Below are 20,915 nucleotides of genomic sequence, written 5' to 3' on the forward strand. Positions count from 1 at the left end.
GTGTTATACTTGCACCTCCCCGTGTATCGTGTGGGGGAAAGACGAGGACACATTCCTGCAGTGCGCACGGCTCATGACCTGTCCTCGTCCTCTGTCCCCAGCAGTAATCCGCCGCCTGCTGCAGTATGTGGACAGTGAACAAATACCAGCTTTGAACATGGTGACATGCACTGAGCAAAAAAAACCTGTTCAAGTTGATGGGAAATTTGCCTTTATGCAAACAGCCTTAAAGCAATGCAGCATTAAAGTTGTAGACCTTTAAAAAATAAAATGACCCCTCTCAATCGTCAGAATAAAAATCTAAATCCAAAATTTAAATGACCCCCCCCCCCCCCCCCCTATACCCAATGTCCTTACATGAGTTGTAGGCTGCAGTCCTCTGCTGGAAAGCTTATACAGAGAGCAGCTTCACTCTTAAATAAAATGACTGAATGAATTTGGGAGTAAATGCCTGCCCCCTGCTCATTTATTGATGGCTCTCCGATTGTTTCGACTGTTCAGACAAGATCCGATCGCTTTTCCGTGGAAAAAGCCCGCAGTTCTTGCGCTGTTCCCACCTCAGCGCATGCAAAACGCGGATATTTTTTTCTTTTGTTACAATAGGCATGTGAAGGGTTGGTCTTTTGTGGGGGATTAAGTGAAGCAGCAGCCTGTGGTCCAAATGAGCGGCAAAACCTTTTTTAGGCAGGCTTTGGGTCTCCCAGAGACGCCTTCGCAAACGATCAATACGCTTATTTGATAAAGAAAGCACATTTTCAGTACGTAATACACGGACTTTTAGCATCGCACTCACAGTATCAAGGCATATTTCCAGCAGTTTCTCCCTCCCTCTCCTCCAAAAAAGCCGACTTGTGCAGCAGAAGTACTGTACCAGCAGTGACATATAGAATTCCTTTCAGCACGTATGATAGGGCGTTATTGTAATTTAATTAAAAAGTAGTTGCCCATTCAGCCTTTAATTGTGCATTTTTATTTACTTAACATATATTATATTGATAGGGAATAAAGCAACTCGAGGTCATCTTCAATAACACAATTCACAGGCTACTTCTTTATAGAACGAATTGCTTTTTTGTGGCAAAAAAAAAAAAAGCAGCCCACTTATCAAAAGTGGGTCGATCGTATGTGCAATTAATTCCAGCTCAGCCAATAACTAAGTGTTGATTCCGCTGGGGATACAAAAAAAAAAAAAAAAAAAGAAAACCTTGAAGGACTGCTCACGTTAAGCCTCGTGTCCTTTCTGAGAATGAACGCAAACGAAAACTCTTTCGCTTTTTCACCTTAATTTCGTACGCGTTATCATTTTTTTTTGCTCTCGATTCAGGGTTGTGTGATATTTTATTGTGTGTGTGTGTGTGAAGATGGAAGTCAGCGTGATGTAGCCGGGCTCAGAGGCATATAGGCGGCAGAACATGCGCAGTGGCCGTTTGTGCCATATTGGAATGAGGTCGTGAACGAGAACTGCGTCAAGTTAGCGAGGCGCTGCCGGGGCGACACCGGAAGTCTCGCGATTTAATCCTCAACGCAGAAAAATCTCGCCGTTGCTCGGGCGACGGGCGGAACTCCCGCGCTTGTGCTGAGCATTTTATTTTGAAACCTTCCACCGGGGCTCTCGGTTTTCAACCACGTTAGCTTAACGTTGCTGCGAGCGAGCAGGCGGAGAGGAACGGCATCTAAAAACCGACTTGGAAAAACTACTTAGCGGTAAGGGGCGAATTTTAGGACTAAATATTCACATACTCTGTGTTGTTAGTTACAAACTACTAGCGGTGTTTTGCATTATGGTGGCGCATTCGTCTTTTTTCCCGTCTCTCAAAAAGATGAGTCGGGTTCGGTCGAGTGTAAGCGCCCTTATTGCTCGTCAGCCTGCTCTTATTGCTCAAGCTGTGACGTTCAGTAACTTGACTCGGACACAGGCGATTTTACCATGTGTCCGGCGAGTCCCACACGGGCGTTATCCATTTAGGACCGCACGTTTATTAATAAGATAGCAATTTGATAATTTTCTCAATCGGTATTTGTCATGTTCCCCTCACAGTGAAAGTTAGACCGTCGGCGCCGTAGTCCCTCTCTGCAAAGCCGTTGCGTTAATGGCCCATCTCTGTTTTCTGAATGCTGCGGTTGGTCCGTACGAGCGGTGCAACCCTTAAGCTAGTTTCAGTTCACGGATTGCGTGGAAATTTCCAGTTATGTGCCCTTGAATAACTCCGTATATTTCTAATGTCGAAGTCTTACATAATGAAGGTTGCACGACCTCAGCCGATTTGTGTTTCTGTGTAGCTTCTCCACAAACAGCTAAAGCGTTCGGCTTACACTCGCTTTAGTGTGCCTTCAGCAGCTGGTGAACAGGGGGATGCTCAGGAGCTTGTCATTTTGTTGTCATATTCCACGTTGACTTGTTGTGGCTTATTTTCCTCCTGGCTCTTCAACTTCCCCCATTGTGCAACTTGAGTGACCCGCTGGCAGGCAGCGCTGCTCCGGTTGACGTGCCGCTATGCAATGAGACGAGCAGCGAAATGCAACTGAATGAAGCGGCGTTGTTATTTACGAGTGCTCTGTGGAGGGAAGGTGGATTTGTCTCTTTCAGGACCCTGTTTCTGTTTGGACTTAAGTTATATGGCAGGTCGGCCAGCTGACGGAACTACTTTGACAGAGCTCGCGGATTGACATCCACGGAGCAGGCCAGCTCCTTTTGCTTGGTCTTCAGTGCAACCCTTTGTTGGTGACCATAATGTCTATGTAAATGACATTTGGGGGATTTAAAGTTATTGAAATAGCTTTGGTAAGGGTTACTCAATAGGATCCTCCACAGGGCTGCACCGTAATTTGGTTCTCAAATGTGTCATGATATTGTCAAGTGCTGCCATGGAGCGAAAACCTAGCTCCACTTTGTTTACCAGCATTTTTGAAAGGGTTTATTTCACCTGAATTGCAAAAGATCCCCTTCGTTTTTTCTCACTTACCTTTAGTTCCATTGAATATGGCTGCTACTGATGATGTTCACCCTATTTTCACTTTTAATCATTTAGTCTATAAAATGTCAAAGGAAAATGTGAAAAATCCGCTTTACAATTTCCAAGAGAACCATGTGACATCTTCACTTTGGTTCTTCTGTTCAACCACAAGTCCGAAACGTGAAGACTCTTCATTAACTATCATCAGTGAAAAAGGAAAGCGGCAAATCCTTACATTGGAACACTGGAACCAGCAAATATTTGACATTTAAGCTTGAAAGCAACTGTAATGACGACTCGATTATCAGAATAGTTGAGCCCAAACCAATTTATTGGTTCCCTCCCAGTTCCTGGTTAGTTTACTCTTCCAGTGCACTGATGTCATTTCAGCTGATAAAGTGTACAGTTCAACTGCTAATACCCTGCCCTCTTTGTCCATGTTTGATAACCACATTTCAGGCATCATTGCAAATAATGTGTGTATATCGGCCGACATATCCACTAGGGCTGGGTATCACCAGGTACCTCGCGATGCGATACCATCACGATATTTTGCCCACGATAACGATAATATCACGATACAGTGATTCTGCGATGATCGATATATTGCAAGAAATTTTATCCACGATACATCACGATATCTGTGTCACTGAAGAAATTCAGAATTTATTGACTGCACTGAATCCATTTCACATGAATTACAAAACATTGTTAATCAATTTCACATGAATGACAGCCAAGTAAACAAAGAGTATATTGCACAGTGACTCTTCTTAACACACACACTGACTACAACTATCATTCAATATCTATATGTGTGGGTTTCAGAGCTACTTAAACCATTTTTTAAATTTTATTTGGTTGTACACCTATGTTTGAATAAAGATAAAGCTGTCCTCCGAAGAGGGGTGGTGGTGGTGGGCCAAAAAATAAAATAAAAATGAAATAAAATAATATATATATATATATATATATATATATATATATATATATATATATATATATATATATATATATATATATATATGTATATATTTTTTTTTTTTACATTTTCAAATATCGATATTTGGCACCAGTGTATCGATAACATACCTCAAGACGAAATATCGCGATATATCGTAGTATCGATATTTTGGCACACCCCTAATATCCACATCAGAATTTTTCAATCCTAATTTTTGCCTTCCTAATATCAGTATTGACATTGGCCTAAGTATTGGTCGGTCTCTACAAAATATTTTGCAATTCATTTTCTTCGATGGGCTAACCAATTTATTGAGTAATTTTTTGCATCGTTGATACATCAGCCTAATGGTTTTGGTTTCATGGTGCCAAGTCTTCAGACATCAGTCAATGAATGGGATTATATTTGTTGTGCTCACAGGATTAACAAAAAAAAAAAAAAAAAGGAAGAAATATTCGAGAGCAGGATCTCGCTCCAGAAATGATGTTCCTCTCAAACAAGATGCTCTACGACTTCACCGTGACCCAGTTTTAATTCAAACCACTTTCTACCAAAGAAATAGTTCCTATGAAAACTAATAAAAAACAACAACAACAGCTGATTTACAGGAGTTTGGTGGACATTGCACATAGTTGTTGGAGTTATAAATATAATTTTTTGATACTGTGTAACCAAAAGTAAGTGAGAAACAACGTCTCCATACTTTGGTTGAAATGAATTTTTCAACCAAAGGTTTTTGGCTACACGGATTTGTAACACACCATGGTGTGAAATCAATCCCAGTAATAGTTGTTAAAATAGCAAATAATTGCTCTTCTGAAAATGTGTTTATTTACGTTGGAAAATGGACACTAACAGGAGGACATACTAATTGCCTTATTTTCTGCTACATTAAGGCTTATAATGAAATGTCATTTACTAGTTATCAGCAGGCATCATTAGATAGTGTTTGGGGAAATGTTTCAGCTGCATTTTATTGAAACTTGGATTTGATTTTATTTCCTGGAGAAGCTGTACTGTGTGTGATTGTGGGTTTTGTCAGATATAATTTCCCGCCCAGGGACCTCAGAGGTTCAGGAAGGCCTGTTTAGAAATACTCAATCTTGTGCTAAGTGCTGATCAGAATATGATTCACCAAGCATTTGTAAAGAGGATGTAGGGTGGTTCTCAGTGTGTGTGTGTGTGTGTGTGTGTGTGTGTGTGTGTGTGTGTGTGTGTGTGCGCGCGCGCGCGCGTGCGTGTGCATGGGTGTTTGGATGTGTGTGCGTGCTCTTTCTCTTTCAGGTTCAGTCAGAGTCTGGGGTGGTGCAGAAAGATTCAGGCAGACTGCTGCTAGAGCTGTGGTCCACACAGACCACTGGCTATGTGTGAAACAGGGGAAGTTGCATTTCTTCCTGTCTGGCTGTACGAGCAGAGGCCATGCTGTTCAATAAAATAAGGTGTTGTACAAACATGCAGGCACTCGAGCAAGTCAAAGAATAAAAACTTGTCATTAGAAATTGTGAATGATAGCTCTCAGAAGTGATCAGTATACCTTTTGGCTAGGGCACACGGATGTTGTTCCATTGTAAAGGACTGATTCAGGTCCATTCTGTGTAAGTTGCATCAAAAATGTTCACAAACACAGAGAAGTCATGTTTTTTGTCCATATTAGAGTCTGTTTTTGTTGTTTCATGCAGTGAGTCATTTGGCTATTATTCCATTTAACTGTCTAGTGGATACTGTGTGATTTTAAGTAGTATTTGTTGTAGTTAACGTGTTAAGTAGAGATCGACCAATTTGATGTTTTCAGGGCCCATATCGATTACTAGTAATCCAGGAGACCCGTGACTGTTATTTGGAACTGATATATATTTGCAGTGAAAATAAAAGATCTTGTTGTCATCATTTAGAATAACCAGTGAAGAAATGTAGCTAACTACAATTTACTCAAGTACTGTACTTAAGTACAATTTTGAGGTACTTTACGTCAGTATTTCCACTTTCTGCTACTTAATACTTGCTCTCCACTACCTTTATTTGATAACATTAGCTACAAGTTACATGACAGATTTCTATTATTCAGTGTTGCTCGGCTATGACTTGTGACTTGAAACCAATCAGATAGTGTTGTGAGCGGGATATTAAGCAGTGAGTACAGTTGGTGAATGGATAATACTGCATCAGTCGGCAATTGGACACAATACACAATGATACCGGTAATCAGAAAAATGCAGAATAACATCCCTGATTATCGGCCAGGGCCATAATCGGTCTATCTCTAGTGTTTAGAAAAACAGGAATATTAGCCAATATTGAGTGGAAACTAAGGAGTATCCACAAATATGTGTTTTGTAATAATTGATTTATAGGTTTGTGTAATTTTAAAGAAAAAAGTCAAGAAATTCTTTGTTTCAAGCTTCTGAAATGTTCACATTTTCAGTTTCTTTCCTCCTCAGTGACGGTAAACTGAATATCTTTGGGTTGTGGGCAAAACAAGGTTTTTGAGGTCAACATCTTGGGCCTTGGGAAACACAGAAAAGAACACAGAAGACATTTTCTGACATGACCAAACATTTGAATGAATTAATCAAGAAAATAATCAACAGATTAATCGACAGTAAAAATATCATTATCATTAGTTGCAGCACTTAATCCTTTTAAACAATAAAGAATGAATCAAATAAGAAAGATGGTCCCAAGAGTTTGTAGTCAGACACATCAAAACAGAATCAACTTCAAAACCCTTCATGAATTAATCTGTCATCTAATATCCACGTTCAGCATCTAGCAGCTCCACTGCTCTTTTTTTTTTTCCACTCTTATGTTTGGAGTGTGACCCCGGCAGACAATACGGCCTTCTGGTGTAGGGGAGGGGGAGAAAGACAGAAGGAGTCTGGGGCAGGGTCGCGGGTGAAAGGTAGCACAGATCCCAGCGGAGCACGGGGGTCGTGGTGGCAGTCGGGTCGTCGGGAGGGGGTGGTTTCTGGTGGTGGCCCTGGTTTTAATAGAGACGTCAGACGTGACAAAGACGGGCCTGACAGGCCGGCTGAATGCAGCTGCGGAGACACTGAAGCTACCCTCAGCATCCCATACACCGATCTCTCCACTGTCGTCACGCCCGGCACTCTCTTCTCTCTCATTCATCCTGTCTCTCTTGTTGTATTAACTTATTTCATCTGCTCGTCACAATGCTGGAGGTCAGTTTGATGTGTCAGAGCTTGATGCGTGTGTCCACATTCATGTCACGCCGCTGTTTGAAATCTTAACATCAGGGCAAGAAAAGGTATCGCGCTCTAAAAAAAGGGACATGCCCAAATGATTTTCACAAGTCGAGGTGGGACTGGATGAGGTTTGCATAGTTTAATATCTTTCCCGCCAGTTGCGTACCATCTGGCTTGTTAGGTAGGTGGTAGCCTGTGCCACCCCAAGTGAATTGCAAAAAGTGTAGCTTTTAATTTGTTATTTCATTCACCACTTGTCGTGTTTGGTAATCGATCAAGTCCAGGGCCAGGTAGAAGCACTTAGATAGCAGCACCAAGGATTTTCTAAACAACACTTTGATCAAGGCTGAGGAGTCCTTGATTTCAGAATGGCTGAAAAACATCCAAATAAATGCAAATTAGCTTCAGTTTGGCGAGTTTGTAAATTAAGGCTGTTGAATTTGTTCTTCATGACTCTGCAGCTTGACCTAAAGGGGGCTTTCTGGGCTAGTTAAGCAGCTGCGTAGCTTTTTGCTGTCAGATGTCATGTTTGGCATGCTGCAGTTAGAGGAAGCCTGTGTCCCACTCTTTTTGTCACTTTTGGCTGGTATGGCTTGGCTTGTGAACTGCTGAGTGGGCTGATACAAAACAGAGGAATCATCCGTCTTATTCCTCTAACAGTTGTTGAAAACAGCAAGTTCAGAGATTATTGATTCATAATGAGATCTAGGGAGGGTGATGGTCACAGCATCCCGAGGAGGGCAGCTCGGCGAGACACGACTGTGTTTTTGGACCAGCGCTCATTCGTTCATTTGCTCTGGCTGGATAATTATATTCCTCCTCTGTTCCTCCTCAGAGCTCCTAGTGTCGGCCTTGAGGGGGCACCAGCATGAGTCAGGAGTCACCGGAGTCTGGTAAGAACTACTCTGTGGACAGCTGCGTGAAATGAGTAAGATGATATGTTTTTGGAACGCAAGTTGGAAAGGAGAAATGAACTTTGTTTGTGTGTGTTCCAGATGGAGACTCTGCTCAGGATGTCTCCGACTTCAACTGGGACGACTACCTGGAGGAGACTGGAGCGCTGTCTGTGCCCCATCACGCATTCAAACATGTGGGTGCTGACAACCCGCACAGCTCACACACAGCAGCTGTTTATAATCCATTTCTATCAATTACTAAACATCTGTTTAAAGTCCTTTCAAACTGTGTATTAAATCTGAAAGCATGACTCAGATTTATGGAGGGAGAATCCAGTAAAGCCGCTAGTAATGGGTACTGCTATGAAAGCATCCAGTCATAAAGTACAAATACAGATATCACTGGAACATCCCCAGTTATAAAGCCTTCCTGGTAGTTTTAACTTGAATAATGACAAAAAATATAAATGTAATTGTACAGTTTTGTAAGCCGTATATCTTTGTGCCAATCGGATCTCTGCTCTTCTGTCTTTGTCTCAGGTGGACCAGGGCCTGCAGACAGGACTATCCCCAGGCATGAAGCTGGAGGTGTGCGTGCGCTCAGAGGCTGGCAGTCCTTACTGGGTGGCCAACATCATCACCACATGTGGCCAGCTGCTGCTGCTACGCTACGAGGGGTACCAAGACGACCGCCGTGCCGACTTCTGGTGTGACATCATGACGGCGGATCTCCACCCGCTGGGCTGGAGCCGGCAGCATGGGAAGACCATGAGGGCCCCTGAGGGTGAGGAGTGGCTTGTGCTGGAATGTTTGGGTTATTTGTTTGTTTGGGGTTATTTATTTTTTTTTCTTTTGTTTTTGTTGTATGTTTTGGGTTTTTTTTGTAGTTGTTTCTTCATATTTGTTTGTCTGGATTTTTTTTTGTGTTTGTCTTTGTGATTAACATTTTATTACCTACCCTCAACAACAGTTTGCCACTACTGATTTTTTGTCCATGGTTGTCAACTTAAAGTCTATTCTGTGCACTATGTAGAGGCTTCCCAAAAAGTCCAGTCCTCAATCCTCCAGATATATAGACAAAGTGAACAAGCACAGCAAAGGGGTTTTTGTTTTGGGTTTTTTGGTTTTGTTTGTTTGGGGTTTCATATTTTAATTTGTTAAAAAAAATATTTTAATTTCATGTTTTGTTTATTTTTGTTTGTTTGGGGTTTTTTTTTATCTGTTTTTTTTGTTCACCTATGAGAGATGTAGTGAATGTTTTAATTTACCTATTTACGCAAGAAAAGTTGCATGGTGTCTGGTTTTCTCGGATGGTTATTATATAAAGCATGGCTGATGTGCAGAGAGTCAACAAACTTCAGCCATATTGATCTGTTGGCCAATATCTTCATCAAAACTGAGGGGCTGTGCGGTGGAGATGGCTCAGTTTTCTGTTTTGTGTACTTGTTCTCAAAATTCTATTCGAAAGTGGAACCCAACTAAGTAATTGCACTTTTGTTCAGCATAGCAGGGAGTAAAGAATATTTCTGTTCTGCTGATACACTGGCGCCACTGTCGTCTCAGAGAAAACGCTTGTGTTACCCTCTTGATGTTCTAGTTGTGCAAGAAATAGTTCCAGGAAATAGTCTAGAGCCTCACAGCTTTTGATTCAAAGTCCAGATGCTATTTCTCAGGTTTTCTTCTGCTTATTTTTGCTTGATTAGCACTTTACACCTAGATATGTACAGTATATGTGTTAAAACAAAGAAATATTGTGGAATCAAATACTAGGGAAATTAGATAGTCATTAGATGTAATAATCTGTTGGCTTTCTATAAATTCCAGTAGTTATTCTTATTTCATCACTGATGTTGTGATTCAGGGTGATGAACAGAGACCTGGCATAGCGGTGCATGTGTGATCCCGAGGCCCACCTGGTTGTTCAGTTAATAAAATAAACACTGTATTTGTGTGTATGTTTCAACTCAGGTGTGCGTGAGAAGCACCAGGACTGGGAGGCTCTGCTGGAAAAGGCCTTGGCTGAGGAGTGCAGCGCGCCTGCCAACCTGCTGGAATTGGTAAGACGGGAGAACGTGAGCAGCTGTCCTTCTTAGAAACATCTCACACCCAGGGAGGGGCGCAGGCTTTCTCTCTGTCTGTCTGCGCCAAGAACAGTCTACTCCATCACTCCTGATTTGATTCATTTGACTACTTTAAAGACATATAATGCAGTAAATAAAACTGTCGAGGTTGTCATGATGAAGCCATGCCTCCCCTGCTGCTGCTCAGGTAGTGAGGCATATTCGGTAAATACAACTTACATTGTCGGCACAAAGTTGACAGTTTGTACCCTCAGGTGATCGGAATCGTCAAAAGTAACTCTGCAGTGTTGACACAATCACACACACACACACACACGCTGTACAACTGTCATGTTTTGTTATACTGTTTTCTAAGTGTATGTCTTGATTTGGTGAAGATTCAAATCTCTAAATGCATGGTGTGTATGTTTTGAAATGGTTCTCACTTAAAATGTCCATTGGAATAAACACGAACTTGAACTTAATACGTGAACCAATTTTTATATCTATTAAGAAGTGCATGCGTCCCCAGCGTGAAGTCCCGAGTCTACCATACACAAGGCTCTGAGCTGTTGTTAACGGCTCCGAGGCTGTGCTGCTGAAAGCAAATTGGCTATAGGAGCAGCCTGTGAAATTCTTTGGAGCCATCAGTTAGCTTTCAGTGACTGTGCTTCAGTTCTGCCACTTAGTCATGCACTGAATTCTCTCCCAGTTACAAATTCCTCTCCTTGCCTAGGCGTGTGTTCGTTTGTGTAAGTGTGTGTGCGCGCTATTAGCTTCACAACTCACCACCCCTCACCCACCTACCCCCGCAGCCCCAGCGTGGAAGAGACCCTGTGGAGCTGCTGTGTGCGGGCTGCTACGTGGAGCTCCAGGACAATAATGACCCGGGGCTGGCCTGGGCCGCCGAGGTGGAGGAGAATGTCGGAGGAAGGCTGAAGCTGCGCCTTGTAGGCACTGAGGGCCTGCCAGACACACCTACAATCCTCTGGCTCTTTTACCTCCACCCACGCCTCCACCCACCCGGCTGGGCCAAAGAGCATGGCTGCACCCTCAGGCCTCCGTCAGGTCAGTGGCAGTGGCAAGGGTCTTGTTTTTATATTTAGAAACAAAAGGGAGAAAGGGAAGCTGATGTCTAGATCTTGAGGTTTACTGCCAAAGCATGGATGAATAATAGTTTCTGATGGGAGGACAGCATTCACAGCATTCAGAGATGCATTTCCGACTTTGTTATTATTTTTTTTGCTAATCATTCATATAGATAATAATATGAGTATAAATCATATCTAATGCTCACACCTATTTGCTCAATGGGATCTGCTATTTTTCTTAATTTTTGGCACCACGTGTGAGTTATATTAGTATTTTACAATACTTTGAAACGTCCTTAGTGATGGAACACAAGCAACCAATATTCAAAGTGTGATGGTATCCCACTCAACCTCGAAATTGATTTCCATGCAGGATTAGACAGATCATTGTTTTTTTTTTTTCGGGGCCATTTGCTAATGCCCTTCAAGTGAATAAAGTTTGTTAGTATGCAAGATGTTCGAAGCACTAGAGGCTAAATCTCCCTCCTGATAAAACTGATCTACCTTGTGGTATTGCTAGAGGGAAAAGGCTTACTGATATTTAATGCCAGGCTTATATTTGTAAAATTGTGCGTGTGTATGTCAGGGGTTTTTGTACCTTGGTACTGTGCTTTTGCAAGTTAATAAACAAACAAAGTGAGCAGTGGTGTAGCATTGAAATGATCATAATCATAGCCTTTTATGTTACTTGTATTTTTGCAAGGGGGAAGTACTAAAAGTAATGTTTTTTTTGGAAAGTAATGAAAGGTATCAACCAAAGTTAAGCCTCATTAATTCTGCACATCATCTTGTTTTTAAGGCAGTCTAGAACCTGGTGCCCTCTGATAAGTAGTTAATGTGTTTTGTGGTCACAAAATTGATTAGAACATAGCTTTTTTTTTTTGCTTGTTTAATTAATTGTAGTGACCTATTCTGATGTGCAGAGCAAAACATTTCTGCAAGTCCAGGCGTCTAGGTTAAATTATTCCAATAAGCGAGAGCAAATGTAATCACATTTGTTATTTTCATTAAAATGTCATGGTAATCAGATTATACGCCAGTCATCAGTAAATCAGGCTTAGCTCTTCTGATTTGTGTTTGTTGCAGACCTGTTGGCCCTGCGGACAGAGGAAGAGTGGGAGGAGGTGAGACAGCGCATCAGCGACCTGCCTCAGGATGAAGCTTTGACTGCAGAGTTCAGTAAGGTACTGCCAGCCGTGCTCTTATTTGTTCTCATGGTTTATCCGCTCTATTTGATCATTCTGTAATGAGCACAGACTTGTCACATTCAAAGATGTCTAAGAGCTGAGCCTTTTGAAATGACTCGGTTTGCTGTGTGTCTCAGGATCAGCCTGCCATCGCTGCTCATTGTTTCAAGGAAGGAATGAAACTGGAGGCTGTTGACCCTGCTGCTCCTATTTCCATCAGGCCTGCAACTGTCACCAAGGTAACAGACTTTCCTATCAAATCTATCTTTCCTGCGCTGCAGTATTTCTCTCCTTTGCTGTTTATTGGACTTATTTGTTTATGTTCATTACCATGCTGTCTATATTTAGATCATTCATCAGCTTAAAAAAACATCTCCCGAGTCTTGAAAGAACACAAACGTAGCTGAAACTATGTCCTTTTCAGCTCTTATCTTTGATGTTTAATGGCAGAGTCTAATTGATCGTCTTTACATTAGTGTGACTCGGTGAAACAAAATGGATGGTTGAAACTGTACAGCTGTCAACTTGGAGCGTCTGTTGGTTTCCTAAAATAACCTCCTCTTGTCTTCAGGTGTTCAGTGAGCAGTACTTCTTGGTGACGATGGACAACCTTATCGAGGAGTCTGAGGGTGCCGGAAGGTCCTTTCTGTGTCACAGAGACAGTCCAGGGATCTTCCCTACTCAGTGGAGCCTCAAAAATGGGCTCGCTCTAAGTCCTCCACCAGGTCTGTTCTGTCAAACCTTTTCTCTTCATAGCTCATTACTTGAGCTTATCTTATGAGCTATCAGTGATATCAGAACTTAAGGAATGGCATTGATCAGATCAATCATGTTTTCTTTCGCTCTGTCTCCTCTTGGCTTAATTTGCTTCTCTCTTTCTGTCCACTTTGTCTTCATGTAATCACACACAGGATACCAGGGTCCAGACTTTGATTGGGCAGATTACCTGAAACAGTGCGAGGCCGAGGCAGCTCCTCAGCATTCCTTCCCAACTGTAAGTCGACCTTTGTTTTTCCCCTTTCACACCAAATTCACACTGGTCAGGCTTCAGTGTAAAGGGCTGTCTCATGCCCAGTGACTTGATAAAAGACATGGTTGTTCAGTGAAATTACAATTAGCAAGCTGTCAGATCTAAAACCCCCTTCCTATTACTTGGGTTGCATTAACCAAGAAGCAATTGAGGCTGCTAAAGATAATTTTTTTTTTACTGAGGTAAAAATAAACTCTCAACTGTATACAGGTTCAGTTCACGTTTAATTTCATGACATAGACAGGAGATAAATAAAATGGTATTCCTCTGAAAGATTTGTGCTATAGCAGCCTGTAAAGTGTGACCCTCTGTATCTCATGGCCATCTCTTGTGTAAATAGCTCGACACATGGATGGGTTTGATGCAGGCAGAAAGATTAAACAGATCAATGCTAAAACAAATAGTTTCTCCACAACATGCATGTGGGCATATTTTCATTCTGTTTGCAGTCTTGTAGCTGTTTCATAGATTCTATTTTTTGCCATCCATACCGTCAGAAATGTCTTTATTGTAACATGTCATGTGACAGAATATGGGAAATGAGATTGGACCCATTTGACAGACAGCATAATTGAATGCCAGCGATGAAACCATGTTTGATGGGGTGGCTCACTGTGACTTTTGATCTTTATTTAAAATGTGTACATGCGGGTTTTCATAATGGAGAAAGAAAACGATACACCACCATTCTTTGCTTTGAAATAGCTCTCACATGATTTTTTTTCTTCCCCCTCTTTGTTTACCTGCCAGGAGCAGAGTGACCACAGCTTCAAAGAAGCCATGAAACTGGAGGCCGTCAACCCGCTGTCACCTGAGAACATTCACGTGGCGACTGTCACCAGGGTCAAAGGGCAGTATGTTTGGCTCAGCCTGGAAGGTGAGTTAAGCTACTGAAGGAATGTATTTATTTGAGAGGTAAATAAGAAAAAAATGTGTTTCCACAGGCCATTAACAGCCATGTCATGTAGAGCTTGTGGGTATAATCTGAATTTGCTGGCTCACTTGTCTACACAAGATCACTGCTTTGGAGATTTTACAGAGGCAGAAAGTAGTGCTGCTAGTAAGAAGCTGTTTAAACAGTATGTTTTTGTGGCCTTTATGTCCGTAAATTTGGATGTGTATATTCTGCAGACAGTGTTTTCACTTATAAACAGAGTATGCACACAATCAGTACAATTAAAACAATTAGATGAAGTAGGTAAGATTTACAGTTGTGTGAAATGTGTTGGATTTGAGTTATGGCTCTGACCAAAGTAATTAATTTTAAAAACAACATAATGTAATGGTATAATGAGGGAAATCTGTGACTTCTATTTGCTCTAGCTAAATTTGGCATCCACGATCCACAATTGTAAGTGATTTTCTAATAGCCTTGCGTGTGTGTGCGTCTGTAGGACTGAAGCAGCCCATGCCAGAGCTGATTGTTCATGTGGACTCGCTAGACATTTTCCCCGTCAGCTGGTGTGAGACAAACGGCTATCCACTCGTCTACCCCATCAAACCCTCAGGTATGAGCATGAGTCACCACAGTAGACTCTCATCTGCCTTAACAAGACTGTTACTAATGCTGTGACAAACAATAATGCAGTCGGTTTCAGCATTAGCAGCATAATGTAATAGTGGGACTGGGAACCCATTAGTCTTTCCTTTGTTTTTCAGTTGAAAAGGAGAGAAAGATTGCTGTGGTGCAGCCTGAGAAACAGTGAGTATAAGAGGAAGGGTGGGGGAGGGTGGGTTGACTGGTTTGAATGGATCGGGTCAGTTTGCATTCAACATTAACATCGATTTTCATCACTTTACAGCCGAACTCCACCTAAGTCACCTGATACTGTCAAGCAGCATATGGCCAGCCAGTCAGAGACAGGTGAGTGGTGTGTCTCAGGGCTCATTAAAGGATTCCACACTGTGATATATGTCCCATCACCTGACTGTCTGTGTAGAATGTGGGGTTTTTCATCACTTCTGTATCATTTTATGTGATGTGCAGGACAGGGGAATGGGAAATATTGCTGTCCCAAGATCTACTTCAACCACCGCTGCTTCTCTGGGCCTTACCTTAACAAGGGACGCATTGCTGAGCTGCCTCAGTTCATTGGCCCAGGAAACTGTGTCCTCGTGCTTAAAGAGGTGAGAGGGGCTAGTCCAATTGTCCAACCAAACAAAGAAGCGTCCCTCAAGCCTTAAACACAAACATGAAGGTTGCCGGTGATATGATAAGCTTTTTTTTTGATGTGCAGAATAATGAGGCTAAACTTAAGTTGTAACATTTAATTACCATTAAAATGCATTACTTTTACAATAACACAAATAAAATGTATAGCTTTAAACTAAAATTCTTGCATATCGCACCTTTTAATTGTTCCACCAGTTGCAAGTCCTTTTGAATATCTACCTGAAACAAATGAAATGTATAAGTCCTCTTGCATAAAGAGAAAGAGGAAGGTTACTTTTGCTCCTTCATCCTTCTAAGTAACTTCATTTTCTATCAGTGTTTCGCTCATTCTGTCATGTGACATGTGTCATTTGCATTAAAAGAAGAGCACTCCCTCTACTTTGTATGGTAAGGTAGTGTCCTTTTACCATAAAGCAACTTTACCTATCATGTAATCAATGCCAGTCTACTGCCAATCAACCCCTACACATTAACGGTATTGAAAGCCTTGTCTCAAAATGAGTATGGTGACTTTGTGAAGTTAAAATGCTACTCCTACTGCCATCGAAGAATAAAATGTCCACTTCTCCTACCCTCGCATAACATGTAAGTGTTGCCACTCTATCCTTGTCTTGTACCCAGGTATTGAGTCTGCTGATAAACTCGGCATACAAGCCCAGCCGTGTGCTGAGAGAGCTGCAGCTGGACCAGGAGAGCCGCTGGCAGGGCCATGGAGAGACACTCAAAGCCAAGTGAGGGGAAACGCCATTTAAATCCTCCGCTCGACATTCTACGCTCTGTGGAAAACCTGCAGGAGTAGTATGAGTGTTCGCAGCTGGCCTATTTTAGGACACATGCTGGATTAACCATGTACTTGAATGCACAAGTGGAAATAAATATCTGCACACTGGAATCACGGTACAAGCTCCAGGCTGAGATACTTCATTAAAGCAACAAGTTAGCCATCGGCTTCTGGGTTGCTTTTAAGAGAGACCTTGCTGGTCGTAGCCACTTTGTAAAGTCAAACATGAATTAATTAGCTTTAGAGATCGAGAGGAGTTGGATATGTTTTGACTTATGTTTGCCTGTAGTATCTTCAGCCTAAGTAAGTCTGTTTTCTTACAATTTATTTTCTCTTCACCCTTTCTTTTTATTTAAATGTTAGGTACAAGGGAAAGAGTTACCGCGCCACGGTTGAAATAGTCCGCACTGCAGACCGTGTAGCAGACTTCTGCAGGAAAACCTGCATCAAGCTAGAGTGCTGCCCCAACCTGTTTGGACCTCGCATGGTTCTGGACCACTGCACCGAGAACTGCTCTGTCCTCACAAAGACCAAATACAGTAGGTGATTTGCAGAAGTAGAGACCGCTGACTGTCGAGCATTTAGATTTCAGATTGTCTGATCTGGGCCGGATGCTTTCTTATCAAAAAAGAATGTAATCTCTGACTGCTGTGATCGATTTCTAAGAGCTCAGAAAACAGTTTACTTGCTTGTCATTCAAACCTACTTTCATTCGAAGCAAAGCCCATTCATTTCTCCTTTTTCAGAAACCTTCACTTCTTTTCATTTGTGTTCCTTGTAAATAGAGATCATCATTGAGTACATAAATGCCAACCCTGATGAATACGGACTTTTTGTGTAGCAGATGGATAGAGTTTGTGATTTTAGAAATTGCAATAACCTTCCACAGGCACTGAATGAGCAGGTGCAGTTAGATGAAAATATGTGTCAGAATTGACGTCTTTCATCTGCCGCTGAATGAAGCAAAGTCACTGATTTGTTGATATGTTTACTTGCTGCTGCACTGCAGTGTTGGGGTAAAGAAACTGATGCAATTTGATCGCAACAGACAGATGATTACACATTCTCTTTTGTCTCTTCTGCTTTCATATCTCTCCAGACAGCACATATCTTCCACAGACATGCTATTCCTGTAAAGAATAAATATCATTAGGAAATACAAGTATTTCTGATTGATTTATTTCTGTCTCTATGATGTAATAAAATCATTGCGATGTGTCAAATGCAACAATACACAATAAGCTGCTGTCTTATCACCAGCATATTACTATGGAAAGAAGAAGAGCAAACGTGTTGGCCGTCCACCCGGCGGCCACACCAACCTAGAGGGTGGAGTGAAGAGAAGAGGGAGGAGGAGGAAGAGGAGGAAGCAGCTCTTTGTCCATAAGAAAAGACGCTCATCGGCTTCAGTGGACAACACCCCTGCTGGCTCTCCACAGGTACCCACACGTTGTCTTTATTATGCATTTTTATGGAAGGATTTATCACCGTCCACCACTTTTATTCTTCTTCACGCGAATCTGTGCTAATGGACTGTTTGTTGGCCTCATCTTTGGCTCACAGGGTAGCGGAGAGGAAGAAGATCTGGATGAAGACGACTCCCTTAGTGAAGACTCTGGCTCAGAGCTACAGGACGATCTCCAGGATGACTCAGAACAATCATTTGGGAAGTCTCAGCCCACCACGCCATCCCCCTCCCCGCCAGCGACACCAAGGCCCACGCGCCGGCGCCGGAAACCCCGCTCCCCGTCATTCTCTGATGATGAGAACCGCCCTCCCTCACCAAAGGTAATAAAGGTCGCAAATGGTACCAATGAATACTGAAACAATTTGAAAATATTTATCTTTCTCTCTTATGTTGTTTATTTTTCCAGACAGTGTGTCTTTAATGAGTACTCTCATGCAGGGTTGGACAGTTATTGTTCCTAGGCGGCACATGAGAAACTCAAGTTGCCAGCGGCCAAGCATAGTGTGTCACGCCGAACATGTAATTCTACAAACATTATGAAATTATAGAAAACATACTGTACACACTCACAACATATATACACGGTTGAGGCAGATGGGCACCCAACGTTCAGTGGAGTCTGGTTCTGCTCCGAAATTTCTGCCTGTTAAAAGTCAGTTTTTTCTTGCCACTGTCAGCAAGTGCTTGCTCATGGGGGGAAAATGTTGGGTCTCTGTTAACAAATTAATCAAGGAGTATGGTTTAGCCCTGCTCAGTTTGGAAAGTATCATGATATCTTTTTTTTGTTAACTAATGTGAATTAAATTCATTTTCTAGAGTTTTATAAAAGTCAGTAGTCTTACATTGTAATTTGTGGGGTCTCAAATATTTTATGATTTAATTTACCCATTTTGGATTTTTTTTTTTTGTCAAAATAAGTCAAACTACTCTACCCTCCCATAATTTCTTTGTGTACCTCCTCCTTCTCGGTAGCATTTTGAATAATTTTTTCACTGTGACCCAGACTTGCTCTCAGCGGCTCATGAGAAATTAGTGTTTCTTTTACAAAATGTTCAGGTCTGATTCTCTTTATTCTCAGCAGCATCAATCATAAGGGTTAAATTCAGCTGTGAGACTTTTCACTTCAGCCAGGAGATCTCTGTCTGACTCACTCTGTCTGTGTGTTTACAGACCTCAAAGACTGAGCCTCCTCAGAAGTTGTGTTTGGACACCAGCCCGCTGGAATGGAGCGTTACGGATGTGGTTCGATTCATCAGGACCACTGACTGTGCACCTCTTGCAAGGATTTTCCTGGATCAGGTGAGAAAAGACCAGGCTTAACTCTACTGCAATAAGTGCATTATAAGCTTGTCTTTTGCCCACGGACACAAATACAAAACATCACTCTCACAGATGGCTCAGCCAAAACAATTTTAGAAAATGCAACTCATATTAATGTTGTGTTTTTATAGGAGATTGACGGACAGGCGCTGCTGCTGCTGAACCTCCCAACAGTGCAAGAGTGTATGGACCTGAAGCTGGGACCAGCCATTAAGCTATGCCACCACATTGAGAGGGTCAAGCTGGCGTTTTACCAACAGTTCGCCACGTAGTTGACGGGGAATGATGGACATGACGACATTCTGTTCTGTGTATTAATCCTGTGAAAAACACTGTATTTTCCCATTCTGACTTTTTTAACACTGGATATCCTTTAGAATCCTGCATATACCACATTGTGTAAGTCAAGCGTGGACATAAAATGGACAAAAGAACAATTTTCTGAAAATTGAAAAAAAGGACAAAGAAGAGCTATAAAAGGTCCAGAATAGTTCAAGTGCTTTTTGGGAAGGCACCAGTGATGACTGAAAGACAAAAGGTTTCAAGGCACTTTAATCTCATAAATAAGCGTAAAAGCCTTTATTAATTCCAGCATGTTTTGCAGGGGAGAAAAAATGCGAGCCGTCATCAAGATCTTGCTTTTAAGTTAAAACAGTTTGGGTTCTAGCCATGGTTAAGTAAAGGCTTTTAACTTATTTGTGTCTTCAGAGTGCCTCAGACTCTTCTTTTAGTTCCTCTTTCATTATGAGGCAGAGTGAATGAGCACCTGTGTTATAACTCCGTTGGTTTGTTGTGTCCATTCATGATTTCCAGCCTCTCCTGCTGTCCCTAAAAATCATACCTTTTACTTACTAACTTGTCATATGAGAATATTTGGAGTCTACTAGCCCTCAACTGTTGTCAGCTTGCTGGAGTTAAGAAATGAGGTGGCCTTGCTTCCTGATCTGGTGATTTCCCCCTGAAAGCCAGATGTCACTGGAAAGATGTACAATGTTTTTGCTGTGGATGAGGGTACACATGACTGCCCCCTTAAATGGAGCACTCAAAAGAGAACATTGGTTTTCACAATGTTTGAAAGACAAGGAATTTGATTGTAGTTTTAACACCTGATACTGCGCTAACACATCCAGCTGAATCACAATACAATCTTTTCAACATTATATGTAAAAGGGGAGGGGTTTTCATCTCAAAAGAACTTTTCATCGTTCAGTTTACAGTGCAAGGATTCTGCAATGCAAGCACAAGCAAAACTATGTACTGTATTGTGGTAACAAAATATGACAGTGCATGTTTGTATATAGTGTATATAGTCAAATACCTTCTAGTGCAACAGGGTGAAAGAAAAAAAGACTATTGAGGAACTGACTTTCTGCATAAGTAATCTCTAAATGCCCTAAATATACAGTATATTTGCACAGAATAGGCCTACAATTTCTCATGAGATGTATGGTTTAAATACATTCACATGATTATTTGAGCCATTTCATATCATTGAATAGTAATTATTTTTAACAACTAACTTGATAAGTGGGCAGTTTTTAATTAAGAACTTCGTAAAAGGCTTTTGTAAATCAGTTTTTCCCCTCTTTTACCAGGTCCTGTAGTGTGATTTACTGTAATGTGCTTCATTTTGTGCGAGTAAAACCTCTGTGGGTTCTTTGTTCCCTCACTTGCTTGTATTTTTCGCTGTATTCGAAGAAATGAAACAGCTTTTTATCTCATGTTTCAAGATATAACTGCTATTTAATGAGGAGACTGCAATTAAAACGGTGAACAACGATTCTAGAC

The 20,915-nt window shown here is 41.6% G+C and overlaps 1 protein-coding gene across 2 annotated transcripts; it reads left to right on the forward strand.

Annotated features, from left to right (window-relative positions):
- Nucleotides 1-1,576: 1,576 nt before the first annotated feature.
- Nucleotides 1,577-20,907, forward strand: sfmbt1 (Scm like with four mbt domains 1). Of its 2 annotated transcripts, XM_030419703.1 has the most exons (22): nt 1,591-1,704; nt 5,203-5,357; nt 7,957-8,014; nt 8,117-8,211; nt 8,558-8,801; nt 9,986-10,074; nt 10,893-11,145; nt 12,255-12,352; nt 12,493-12,594; nt 12,927-13,080; nt 13,267-13,349; nt 14,136-14,262; nt 14,780-14,893; nt 15,045-15,087; nt 15,188-15,249; nt 15,373-15,512; nt 16,180-16,289; nt 16,703-16,878; nt 17,600-17,778; nt 17,903-18,127; nt 18,978-19,106; nt 19,259-20,907. In XM_030419703.1, the coding sequence occupies exons 3-22, from the start codon at nt 7,990-7,992 to the stop codon at nt 19,397-19,399; spliced, it is 2,589 nt and encodes an 862-aa protein (XP_030275563.1). In that variant the 5' UTR covers nt 1,591-1,704; nt 5,203-5,357; nt 7,957-7,989; the 3' UTR covers nt 19,400-20,907. The 2 variants fall into 2 exon arrangements, with proteins under 2 accessions (XP_030275562.1, XP_030275563.1); XM_030419702.1 differs by lacking the exon at nt 5,203-5,357 and having other exon boundaries at nt 1,577-1,704.
- Nucleotides 20,908-20,915: the final 8 nt, after the last annotated feature.

The sequence above is a fragment of the Sparus aurata genome, chromosome 6 (genome assembly GCF_900880675.1).
Source record: "Sparus aurata chromosome 6, fSpaAur1.1, whole genome shotgun sequence".
Taxonomy (NCBI): domain Eukaryota; kingdom Metazoa; phylum Chordata; class Actinopteri; order Spariformes; family Sparidae; genus Sparus; species Sparus aurata.

Excerpts from the sequence above, each read along its gene's own strand:
- sfmbt1 (XM_030419702.1), top strand. The coding sequence starts at position 7,990 with ATGAGTCAGGAGTCACCGGAGTCTG. Across the intron at positions 8,212-8,557 it reads CCCATCACGCATTCAAACAT|GTGGACCAGGGCCTGCAGAC; the intron begins GTGGGTGCTGAC and ends TCTTTGTCTCAG. Across the intron at positions 14,263-14,779 it reads TGTTTGGCTCAGCCTGGAAG|GACTGAAGCAGCCCATGCCA; the intron begins GTGAGTTAAGCT and ends GTGCGTCTGTAG.